Source organism: Etheostoma spectabile, chromosome 8 (assembly GCF_008692095.1).
Source record: "Etheostoma spectabile isolate EspeVRDwgs_2016 chromosome 8, UIUC_Espe_1.0, whole genome shotgun sequence".
In the NCBI taxonomy this organism is placed as follows: domain Eukaryota; kingdom Metazoa; phylum Chordata; class Actinopteri; order Perciformes; family Percidae; genus Etheostoma; species Etheostoma spectabile.
In genome coordinates, this window is record NC_045740.1 from 8,386,943 (window position 1) to 8,397,705 (window position 10,763).

Consider the following 10,763-nt stretch of genomic DNA (forward strand, 5'->3'; position numbering starts at 1 on the left):
GAAAATAGTAATAAACGTACATTTCCAATGTCTGCTTACGTTGTGTGTGTTTGGTAGTTTTCAACATCTGACTGAGCAGTGCCTGCAGGTCTTCCCCTTGGGAAAAAGGACTAACAGCTCTCACTTCATTGGGAACATTTGCATCTTCAAAGGCAGACTTCATAAAGGAACTATCCACAACACTTTTCTTGCCCATGAAATGTCCTAAATTAACACAAAATATGTCAATATAAACTGTCAAATATATATCAGAAAATAGCACAAAAAACATTTGCCAGAATAGTGTTATTTCTCTTACCTGTTGCCCACAGATTCCCCCTTGGATTCACCTTGATCTTTGAAATTTTATTTCTCAACTCAGTTAAATCAAGAGTCATTGAAGATGTCATGGCAATGTATGAGATAAGAATGATAGAAAATACGAATCCTGCTCTGCAGATCTTTGTCAAAGTGCCTTTCATTTCTCAAACTTTGAATGCAATTAGGTGCTGGTTAATTGAAATATCTCTGCTCTTCTGTTACTTTGTGGCCAGGCAGTTATATTCAGATAGGGTGGACTAAATATTCTAATGTGATGAAGTCATACATCTGTGGTTGGTTTCCCATTGGATAAATGATGAACGTCAGAGTGCCTTGTGTCATTCTGACTTGCTATGACGATTGTAAAATGACCACAGTGCAAAACCACTAATTATCCCATCCAAGTGTCATTAAACACTTTCTCCCATGCATCCAGTACTGTTATACAGATGCAAGTCTTTAACACAAAACAAAAGACAATGCAGATGTACAATAAATGCACCAATTTATTTGTAAGTACTTTGACGTAAACATTACAGCAAGGCACATGGGCCACTGCATGCTGAACAGATGTAATGGCTTAAGTTATGCTGTGAATCCAGGGTTCACTAGCCACTGTATGTACACAGTATTTTCTTATACAAGTCTTCGCTGTACACAGTATCAAAAGTACAAATGTCTTGCAACAAGCATTACAAAAGAAAAAGTCATTCTTTTCATCTTCTGCAGTTTAACAGCTGAAAAGTGTTGTAAATTAGGGATTTAAGATTACAGAGAAATTAAGAACTCACATAGCACTTAAATAGAAAAGTTCACTTGCCAGTTAAGTCAATATGACCATATAGCTTTAATATTATTCCCAACATAATTTATAAAATTTAATAATGTGGGATAAGACACATTTTATAAACTCATTTTTACATTGCACTGAGATTACCTGCCACTCCTTAAATTCTTTTGTCACTTAACAATCACTGCCATCCACCATGGAGGTAGGAACTGTCATGTATTCAATGCAAAACAAGAGGTGCTGCTTTACAAATCAGGACATGCAAACAAAAAGTACCTTTCTGATCTAAGATTTCTTTCCTTTGAAGTCATCATGGATTCAAAAAATTCCAGCAAATTACTAGAATTATTATACTCATGTTATCAGGTCCTGGTTCATAAAACACTATCTCCGATATGCCACCAAACTTCACTTTCACACCTGCTCTGGTTCATCCAAAACAATGTACCCTGATTTGACATTACATTGACTGTTCACTTGCCTGAAAAATACACTTCAGGCAATTTGAGGTATTTTCAATACTGCACCGCACATTCAATACCTCTCCATGCTTCCCCATAACACTCATTCAAAAAAAGAACAATCATTAAAAAAAAAAGGCCAGATCTGGAACAAGATCCACAACACCCACAAATCAAACACGTCCAATAAACACAGAGACAAAAGCATTTCAGAATGCGTAAATAGTAATAAAAAATAAAAAAATCTCGTTCTTATGTGTAGCCAAACTTTGGAAGACTTTGCTTAGCAAGACAACTCCCCTGTATTTAATATCACAGGATAGTTTTATGAATAATTGTTCACCAAGAATGCAGAAATACGTCTTTAAATGAATACCAAACTATAAAGTATGTTTTGTAATAAATGGCTACTACTATTCTAGCACTGTTGTGCAAATAAATTGCAACACAGTCATGTCATAAAAAACTGCAACCTGAAACATATTCAGGTAACAGTGTGTAGCATTAAATACTTCAGACAATATTCAAGCAATTAAAACAAAAACACGTTGATTTTAAAGACAAAAATCCACCTCTTCACTGTTACATCAATGAACACCGGACCTAAACACTAACAGACATTCCTGAGTCTCCTGTCAGGGCGGAGGGAACATTTTGGGGGTGGGAAAGAAAGCTGTAATATCTGTGTATTTATATCTAAAAGGCAAGATGAATATATTAGCAACATGCAAAGATAAATAAAAATAAGTGAATATTTGTGTCCTTTCATTTATGAAAATACTGTTTATTTATTAAATGTTAAGGATCTGCTTGAATATACTGCACAGCCTCTGAATAACTTGAGAGAGAAAAAAATGAAAGCACTTCCAGGCAGAACATCAAGCATCCCCTGTTACTTTCACATAAAAACTGAAGCTATTAAAGCAGCTTTAAAGAGGTGTCACTACTAGAGAGAGACTGCTTGTGTCTGAGAGTGAGTGCCCAGTTTTAAATTACAGTCGGAGGTCTTGCCACAGCGCAGACTTGCTGGCTCTCCAGCTTGTGGGGGCTCAGGTTCATTTAGCTTTGGTAACAAGTCATTGACCTCATCCGAATCTGCCGATCTAACTGGGTGATTAACCTGCTCGTTCTCCCTAACGTCAGCCCCGTCCTCCGCTCCTTCTTTATCGCCTTCCCCAGGATCTTTGACTTTGTGAAATGAAAGGCTTTTGGAACGACGATTGAAAAAAAAAGCCACAGTGAAGGCCTGAGGAGTGTTTTCATCTTTTTTGTGGGGGATATGCTTAAAACTGTGCCTGTCCTCGTGACGAAACACTTTTTAAAAACAGCGGAACGATTTTTTCGCTTTCGCTAAAGGGGACCGCAAAAAGGCTTTGGTCCCCCCGTTTGTCCACCGCGGGTTTTTTGTAAACTCCCCTGAAAAATCAAAGAAAGCCCACAATTCAAATTTTAAAAATTTTCCCCTAACATTTATTTGTGTTAAAAGATGAATAAAACAACCTTCCCCCAAAAGCCTTTTGTGATTCTTGGATCGCTGTTTTGGACATTTGGCCAAGATCAGGATTTTTGATTCCATGCATTAGACTGATGTGGTTCTTCAACATCACACTCGTCGTGAATATTGTCTTTGTATCTGTGCAATACCTAAAGTGTAAAGTATTTCCTGGTTAATTTGATAAAACATTAAGGACTGTCACAGCAATGATTTGTTAATTTTCAAACATAAAAATCTTACCCGCAAGTGTAAATCTTCTTTTTTCCATCGTGGTCATTGCGAAGATGCCTTCTCAGACTGTTTGTAGAGTTGAAAGACTGCTCACAATGACGACATGGATACTTCTTCACTGACTGTGGTAACGGGAAAAAAATTAAAATAAAAAGGTAGAAAAAATAAACAGCGCGACGATAGGAGCTTTACAAAAAGGTTTCTCAATGGTAATTATTAATGTCTAATGCGTTCATAATTCATACACAAGTAACCACTAAAAGATTATTACTTTGATTTGAGGCAATTATAACCATAACTAGTAGTCTTTGCTGATTTCCCAGGATTCACATTAAACATTTCAAATGTGCCACAATCTGCTACAAAAAATAATTTAATTTGTATTGCCGGGCCGCTAAAAAACAAATACCAATCTTGGAGACCAAATGTCACGTAGCTCATGCCACGTAGCTGAGAATTACCAACGGGTAAACACTTGGGCAAAGATTCACACTACAATCTGAAGCCTGTCTCATACCATTCAATCAACACGCACTCTGACCTCAGGTACAAGACTCCCTGTCCTCAGAACTATTTCCTCATTTCAGCAGGGCAGCTTGTGAGGGGCTAAAAGGACAGCGTTTTTCCAAAGTGTCTTAGATAAGGCCGACTGATCAGAAAAAACACCCAAACTGTTGATCCGGTTAATGTTAACATCAAGTTCAGGTAGACAACATAACAAGTACGCAGGTAGAAGATGGGGGTTTTTAATTTATTTTATTGGTTCAATTATTTTTTATTTACTCTGACCAACAGAACAAGTGGCTCACTTGTTGTGCATATAGTTTAGAGGTTCACAGCATATAAGGCGTGTCCACACAAGAGGCATTTTAGCCCATTTGCAGTTGTCTGTCTTACCTGCGTTTAATGGAACAGATAGACTTCTATTTTAATCAATACAGGTATCTACAAAGGCTGCGTAACAGCTAAAGTTTCACTGATGCTTTAATACATACACTAACGCCATGAGTGCAGCTGTCAAACGCAGGTGACCTACACTCAATACTCTTGTGACGGAGGACTGATGCTGCTGGTCTGCCCATGTAAAAAATAAAAAAAACTACACTGGGAGCGTGAAAAAGGGGAGAAGGCGCATATCATACATGTCCCTCTATGAGTCTGTGTGGACTACATTAGTAAAAATCTCAAGAGCTTTGCCACAAATTAAAAAGAATTAATGAGATTATATCCATTTGAAGACATAGAAAGATATCTTTTCTGTGACATGGACAACTGGCAAATGTCTACTAAGTTCCAGAAAGACTTGAAATAACTCTGTTGGTCTGGGTTTCCCTTTAACCCTCCTGTTGTCTTCGGGTCAAATTGACCCGTTTACAAAAAACTTTCTATATCAGAACTATGACAAAAGAACGTTGGAAAAAAAAAAAAAGAGAAATGTTGGGGGGAAAAAAACTACAAAAACGCAGGGGAAAAAAATCAACAAAAAAGTTCTTTTAAACGCTGAAAAAGTGACCAAAAAACATTAAAAAAATTGTTAAAAATTGACTAAAAACAACAACAACAAAAAAGGTCAAAACAGTGACATTAAATTGGAATGAAATTGACAAAAACATCTAGAAAATTGTAGAAAAAGAACACCAAAATGTTGAAATTTAACCCAGAAAAACACAAAGTTGCAGGGTGACGGGAAGGGTTAAGCGTGCTAACGGAGAGCACAAACACCTTAATTAGTAGAATACAAACAGCAGATAAAAATGAATCTGGGACCAGATTAGGGCTTGGACAAGACATTTAGCAACTTGACACATCAGGACACAATGAACAACATCAATATCTGTATTGTATTTAAAATGAAAGCACTATATGAATTCCGCTGATATTAATACAGTTAAAATATTGTAGTCTCAGTTCTCAGGACTAGTATCTGGACAAATCTGGACAAAGTGTGATCTGGTAGTTTGAGCTACGTTAAGTTGCAGCCGAGTAAAGCCAACGCATTTCTCATTCATGTTGTGGTTGAACACATACACATTCCAGCATGGGAAATTTGTGATCTCTCACCCTTCCGTGGTTGGTCTTCACGTGAGAAGCATAGGAGTCTCGTTCAGGGAACCACTGGAGACACTCCCCGCACGTCCAGCCGGTGGGCTTCATACGGGCTCTTTTGTCCTGCTCAGCCTTTTTTCTGGGACTATCTGTGTGTTTGACGGGGCTGTGACTCGTCTGTTGTTGGACAGAATGAGCATCCTGGTTCCAGTCAGGATGGTCGGTTTGTTTACTTTTCTCCTCAGTCTCTGCTGTCATGTATCCTACATGAACACCCTGCAAAACAGAAAATACATGGTAAAAAAATCACACAAAGAAACTAATATAACAAAAGACCTTTTCCTCTCTCTTTAGGTTAATGATCACGCACTATAGGTCATCCGTTATTTAATACAGAGTACTATGGAGCCCCCCTGGGGTCAGTTGAGAAAATAAAATAAACCGTGGCCACACGCACAGAATAAAAATCTGTTCCCTCGGTTTTATAAACTGTACGCACGGATTCATAATCCGTGCTCTCGGGTATATAAACGTGAGAAAGATGTTAACAGATTCAAACTTCTGGGATCAATTATTCTATAGCAAAATGACATTAAATCACGAATGATGCATCTTTCCTCTTGTAGTAAGGTTAACAGTAAGCTACAAACTAATTTTTTTCAAAACAAGCCATCCTCCAACCTGGAGAAATAGGACTGGTCTCTAGTAGCAGCCGGTGGTGCTTAGGGACTGTCTATAAACTACAACTCCGACACAAAAATATCTGTTGATTTAATGATTAAATAAGGTAGTATCTCCAAAACTACCTCAATTATAACTTTTTCTTCTTATTTGTACTACAGCACTTTAAAAAAAAAAGGTTTGTAGACACTATCTTATTTAATCATTAAATCAATAGAAATATTTGTGTTGGTTTACCATGTTGTTTTTTCTGCATCATGTGCATGGTTTTGTAGATTGCATAATCTGACAAAATCTAACATTGCACAACAGCAACTGATCTTTGTTGTGCAAGTTTATCAATGTTTCCAAAAGCTCAAGTTAAATGTATTAGGTTTTTTGTAATAGTTTTTATAATTATGTATTTCATACATACAAGTTTCAAATAGGTAACCAAGAACATGGATAATGTATACTCACACAATGAAATTCAACCTACAAATACATGCCAAATCCATCTCTTGCAGGGACTTAAAAACCAAAATACAAAATGTCTTTATAAAAATCAGGCCTAACCTTGAAGTGCTGCATTAACAGCTTCTTTTGTGAAAAGACTGAGTTGCATTCTGGACACTTGAATACACACGTAACACGCTTGTTGGCATTCTGATGGAAATGCTGAAACAGTAACTGCTTTTTCTTGAAAACTGTCTCACACGAACACTTAAATATCAACCTGCAAAAAAAGAGAAAACTGTTCAAATTAACTGTGAAAAGACATGTACAACTTTCAATTGTCGGGTCATGAGGTGTTGACTTACAGAGGGGATATTTTGCTTGCACTGTGTTTGTTTTTTAAATGCACTTCACAGCTGTCAGAAGTCTTGAAGGCAACTTGACAGATTGAGCACTGGTGAAGGACTTGACAGTGTTTTTCCTCAATGTGAGTCTTTTGTCCTTGAAGGGTCTTGAAAACCATATCGCAGTGAAGACATCTGGAAGAAAAGGAGACATGATGAAACTTTTATGTTAAACTGTACTGTGTGTTATAAGGCATGCATTTTAGGCTTGCCTACTTACTTGTACCAAGCCTTGCGAGCGTAGTGCAGACAGTTTTCTTTGACATGCTTTTGTATGTCTCCAGAACGACTCAGGGCACCACACTCAGGACAGCAGTAAGGAGACTTGTGTGCGTGAATGCGTTGGTGAGCTCTGAAGCTGCATTTGTTGGGTAACAACATTGAGCACACCTTACACATCTGTTTTATAAAGTAAAACAAGAGAAAAGTCACTTAGCCGTTATTAAAGATTTATGCCTTTAGTAGAAGAGAATGGGCTTGGGGTGAGTGTCACAGACAGGGTTTGTGGATTTGTTTACAAGAGCAAAATATTCTTTAAAAATTCCCTAAAACATTTACTCACGAGTCCTTCGACTTCGTCATCAGACTGCCTCTGGTAATGGCCTGCAAGTGCTTTGTAGTCAGATAACTGCTTGTTACACTCAAGGCAACGGAGTCGGTGTCGATTGGCATTGTCTGGATATAGGGGCAGGACAGGTTGGCTTTTAGGTAAGGGTGAAGTGTAAGAGTCCATGTTCACAGCACTCAGGGGTACAAACATTTGTTCCTCTGCTATTGGTTTCATATGGAGCTGTGTGCACTGCATCACCATGCCATTGTTCTTGTGCTCCCGTGCATGTGCCAACAAGGCACACTTGTTGAAGAACACCATCGTCTTTACACAGTGCGTGCATCCCACTTCAATGTGAACACTTCTCCGACTGTAATGATATGCAAGACTCCTCTCCACCCCAAAGGAGTCCCCACACTCGAGGCAGCAGTATCCGCGTGGCGGTAGGTTGATGTTGCTCTCCGGAGGGGGGATCAGGTTGGGCACATATGTAGGCACAGGGTTGGCATTGTTCAATAGTCTGTTTAGGGTTCCTGCTGCTGTGTTGGGCATGGACGACCGGGGATAAGGGTTGGCTGTTTTGACCTGATGCACCAGTGGGACAGTGCTGTACACCGTAGATGAGAGCGTGTGTTGACTTTTTTGTTGAGAGGTGGACCGTGCAGCTACTGAAGCGGCAACACTGTGAGGGACCAGGTTCAGACTAGCTAAGTGCATTGCTTTGGGAAGGAAGTTGGTGCTAGTTGTATGACCTGTTGTGGCTGATCCTTTCTTCGGTTTCTGCATCTGATGTGCAGCAGATCGTTTGACAGGACTACTAGCATTACGGAACACTGTTGCGAACTGCGTTACTGTTCCTGACCTCCTGGAGTTAACCTCTGATTTGTTGCGTAAAATCTTCGGTGAACATGTACTAGCTGGGGTGCCTTTAGTTTGAACTTCCACAATGCTATCAACAGACACATTTTGAGATGAATGAGGAGACATATTGCAGTAAGAATCTTCACTAATCATACTCTGTGATGGAGAAGATTCGTATGCAGAATGAACTTCTGTTTCTGAATCAGGCAGCACACTGGTGACGGTTCGCTTGATCTGCCCAGATGTGGTTTTGATAGTTTTAATTCTGACCCTGGGTATGGCAGGGGGTGACCCAGTTGCCACTGCGGGGGATGCTTTGCCACTACTATCACTGCAAATGCTTCCAGGACTGTTGGAGGGTTTCATTAACCGTTTCACAGCTTCAAGTGGACTTCTGGGGCTCCGTGGGGATATAGGCACATTGGGGCTTGCTTTCATGCAGTCATTCCGAACCACTGGTGACTCTCTGGGATTAATCTGCTCACCGAGATCGTGTCTAGCATTCAAAGCCACCAAAGCCTGAAGACAACAGGATAATTTAGATGTATCAGATTTGACATGTGGATAAGAAGTGGGAACATCCATTGTGGTTCCTAAACTGCAGCTGGTGTCAATAAAGTTCTGGTTCCCGCTTGGTGGGGGAAGTGCACTGTGTAATCTAGGTGTTTTATCCATTTCACTACTGACACAGATGTCAGAGGGCTTCTCGCTTCTACTACTTTCTTCTCTGCTCCTCAGAGTGTTTTGGGGGATATCAGAGTTCTTTGGACAGTCATCAAACATGCTGAAGTCCAGTTTTTGGGGATTTTCTGGGATTGAAGGTTCAAACAAATCTGAAGCTTCTGGGAAACTGGGTGTATCTTGTTTTGGATACATTTCATCTGTACTACACTGAGTGTCTTCAGACTCAGGACTGGAGATGGGACTAAAATGAGAAAGTGACTGGGAAAATATTGGTGTTCCATCAGGTTTGTGTTGAATAGGTGCCTTTCCAAGGAGCTCTCTTGAACTCCCCCCGTTTAACGCAGATCCTAATGATTTGGAAAAGTCACCGTTGGTTATCTCAACATGGTCAATGGATGTCTCTTGTCCACTAAATCCCTTTTGTAATGCTGGTTCAAAACCTTCCAACAACTCCTGGTGACTTGTGTTTTTCACAATAACACTTACAGCAGGAATATCTGCTGTTGTGACAGGTTGGTTACTTAATAAGCTGTCATCCAGACATATCCCTGTGTGTTTCAGCTGACTCTCTGTCTCCTCATGACTCCCCTGGATGGGCTCTTTGGAATCCAACCCTGTGGCATCTGGGATGTCAAAGGCTGCTAGGAGATCATCAAAATCTGGGGTTTTCATGTCACCCATGGCTGCACAGTCTCATAAATCTACAGAAAAACACAGAGTTAGCTTTAATATCAATATATGTTATCAATGTGCACAGTGGCCACTGCAGGCAGGGATTAAGAAACTGTTTTCAGCACAAAAAAGAACTGACTACAATCTGAATAACAGCTGGGTGACGTTCTTTATGCTTACGTTAGCTTTAGCTACCTATCAAGCTAAACGTTAACAATATATGCTGGTCTTCGTCTTTGCAACTACTATTTTGTACTAAAGCATGTGTTAACATACATATATGAGCAAATAAGCATTTGCAGGCTACTAAGCGTTATCAAATATCAACTCCTTCATAAGCCAAACCACATCAAAGTTGTTTTGCTGTTAGCCTAGCTAACACAGAAGAGAGCTAACAAGAGAGGCATAGGCGAGCCAAGACAGAAAGATCTAGCTTAGCAACATACCATTGCGTAAATCATTTAGCTAGCCAAGTTAATAAACTCGTCACTTATCGATGCACGAGTGCGCTTACCATTTGATCCGGTTATGGTTAAAAGCTCTATTAAATTAGCTATTTTGCCAGTTAACTGTGGACGCTATGTTTTGCTGTAGCAGGTTTTCATAGCTAGCTAGGCTACAAGCTACAAGCGTTAACTTCGTTTTCTTTTTCCTGTGTGATTAAGCCCTTGGCTCTGTCTTACAGACAGACAAGAGGCGGTGCCATGGGCCGCTTGACATTTTAGCATGCACCTCAAAATAAGGCAAAATGCTATTTATCGTTCTCAGTGGCTCAGCTGCTCTGAACGTTGGCATTATTGTATGTGGTAAGTATTCATGCAGGTAGGTAATGCGTCATGTTACGCCATAATCAATTATGAAACATGCGTAAAGACATGGCTGGAGCGGTGCCATGGACGACGGACCATGCCAGCAACCCAAGGGTACCCTGGGGGTAAAATGTATTATGGTTATGAGCCCCTAACTAAACACCCACCGTGCATTGCCACCGTGCAACCATTTTTTCCTTAGATTGTAAACTTGCTTTCAGTGACATATAGTGTAGAAGTGGCTACAATATTCTGAATTAGTCCCTATAAAGGCCTAGGTCAATTAAGCCCGAAAAACACTGGATCAAACAATTTCCATCTCAAGCATCTTTCGTTAGACCCCC

At 39.7% G+C, this 10,763-nt stretch overlaps 1 protein-coding gene across 1 annotated transcript; it reads right to left on the reverse strand.

Annotated features, from left to right (window-relative positions):
- Positions 1-786: 786 nt before the first annotated feature.
- On the reverse strand, positions 787-10,433 carry znf592 (zinc finger protein 592). The gene is given in 10 exon segments (XM_032523505.1): positions 787-2,909; positions 2,911-2,967; positions 3,052-3,195; positions 3,287-3,399; positions 5,339-5,599; positions 6,560-6,719; positions 6,805-6,978; positions 7,064-7,242; positions 7,406-9,639; positions 10,125-10,433. Coding segments are annotated over 9 exon segments (3,714 nt in total). The 5' UTR covers positions 9,620-9,639; positions 10,125-10,433; the 3' UTR covers positions 787-2,497.
- Positions 10,434-10,763: the final 330 nt, after the last annotated feature.